At 63.1% G+C, this 2,043-nt stretch overlaps 1 protein-coding gene across 1 annotated transcript; it reads right to left on the minus strand.

Annotated features, from left to right (window-relative positions):
- Nucleotides 1-275: 275 nt before the first annotated feature.
- Nucleotides 276-1,628, minus strand: HOXB1 (homeobox B1). Its single transcript, XM_001499152.3, has 2 exons — nucleotides 1,052-1,628; nucleotides 276-604 (listed from the first exon to the last, which is right to left on the minus strand). The coding sequence occupies exons 1-2, from the start codon at nucleotides 1,626-1,628 to the stop codon at nucleotides 276-278; spliced, it is 906 nt and encodes a 301-aa protein (XP_001499202.1).
- Nucleotides 1,629-2,043: the final 415 nt, after the last annotated feature.

Raw genomic sequence — 2,043 nt, forward strand, 5'->3', positions numbered from 1 at the left:
CCCACGTGCTGATCCCCAGACCAGAGGCAGAAGGAAACCCTTCTCTCCACATGACAGTTTCAGTGTCTCCCATGCCTCTGGTGCTGTAGGATCCCCAGCCATCAGCAGCCCGCCTAGACCGGAGAAAAGTGTTTCCCCGTTCCCCCCAAAGGCAGCCCTAAACTGGCATCCCCAGCCTTGCTGAGGACCGCCCGAGCAGGAAACGGAGGCTCCGGTTAAGGGCTGGACCAGGGCGCTCCGGTGCGGGACAGCCCCCCTGGGTTGGGAGGTTTAGTTCAGGAGTTGACGGAGCTGGGCGAGGCTTCTGGGGAGGTGCATGCCGACTGGTCGGAGGCGTCTCCAGCCGGTTCCTTGGGACAGCCTGGAGGGGCTGGGGGCACCCGGCCTCCCTCCCGCTCGCGCTTCTTCTGCTTCATTCGCCGGTTCTGGAACCAAATCTTGACCTGCGTCTCGTTGAGCTCCAGGGTGGCGGCGATCTCCACCCTCCGGGCCCGGCTCAGGTATTTGTTGAAATGGAACTCCTTCTCCAGCTCGGTCAGCTGCCGCGTGGTGAAGTTGGTGCGGAGGCCGCCAGGCGCGCCCAGACCCAGCTCCGACACCTTCGCTAGGGGCGGGGCGCGAGAAGGGCCACGTCAGTTCTCTCACCTCTTTCTCCTCCCCCCTCCTCCTCCCCGGCCAGCTCTGCACCCCCATTCACTTTTCTGTCCAACTTCAGCTCTCAAAGTTCCCACGGATCACCAGGCACCCCCCAAGGTGATCTCCAAATCTAGAGCGACCTCCCCCACGCTCCCCTCCTACAGCCCCCCGACGCACACCAGGTCCTGGGCCTGTGCTGGGCACACAGATCGGGAAGTTGGGGTGTGTGGAGACTTACTCTTGAGGGTCACTGGGCACTCACTGGATAGGGAGACCCCACCTGACCTGATACGGGCGGAGCGCTCTTACCAGCGTCTACCAGGGCGGCTCCGAGAGAACCCAGCCCAGGCCCAGACCAGCTCAGTGCAGGAGCCGCTTTGGGCCCCTGAGAGGGGTGGCCACGCCTGAGCCCTACCTGTCTTGGGTGGGTTCCTCTTAACTTTCATCCAGTCGAAGGTCCGGGCCGTGGGGGTGCTGGGTTCTGACCGGCAGGGCGATTCCTTGTCCTCGGAGAAGGGATCAGCATAGGCCGGTGCAAAACTCGCTGTCTGCTCGTTCGCGTAAGGGGGCTGCGGCTGGGGGTACGGTCCCGGGCCGGCTCTGCTGGTTCCGTAGCCATCGGACGAGCCCCCTAGCTGGGCCCCGTAGTTCGAAGGATGGTAATAGCCTCCATCTCCTTCCGGTTGGCCCAGAGGGTAGTACTGGGAAGGCCCATAGCTAGGGCTGCAGGCGGCCGGCACGTACCCCGAGGGTGCGGAGCTGGGGAACGGCACCCCCAGAGCCGAGGGCGGCTGCTGGGCAGGATAGCCTGAGGTCTGCTGGAGCGCAGGGCTGGGCAGCCCCCCGCCATAGCGAGTCTCGCCTGCGTAGCTGTCAACAGCAGGAGCCGAGCTGGGGGGGAAGGAGGTAGGGGCGCTGTGGGCGCTGTAGGCGCTGGGTCCCCGGTTACAGAGTGGGTACTCTAAGAAGGAGTTCATCCTATTATAGTCCATGCGTGGAGGCCTCAGGAGGGTCGGCCCGTTTGGGGGAGACACCCTCTTGCCCTACAACCTTTCGGCAGTATGTCACAGCGCTGAAGCTTGCATCCATGGCCTGGCCCAGCTTGCCTGGGCCAGGGCTCCCCAGGAAGGGGGTAGGGAGTGGGGGTGGAGGGGCACATGTGATCTCTCCCAGGCCAATGGGCGCTTCGGGCCAGAGTTTGGCAGCCCCAGCGCCCATCCATCACCCCCCAAGCATTAGCATGACAAAGACACTTCAATCACCCGCAGCCCATCCATCTGAGGGCGACATGGAAGCGTCAAAAACATCTTTCTTCAAAGACTTTTGGAAAGAAGGAACCAGAGGGAGAGGGGGGGAAAGTTAGAGGAATATTCAAGACTTTCCCCCCTCCCAACCTCCAAGGCCTCA

Source organism: Equus caballus, chromosome 11 (assembly GCF_041296265.1).
Source record: "Equus caballus isolate H_3958 breed thoroughbred chromosome 11, TB-T2T, whole genome shotgun sequence".
In the NCBI taxonomy this organism is placed as follows: Eukaryota; Metazoa; Chordata; class Mammalia; order Perissodactyla; family Equidae; genus Equus; species Equus caballus.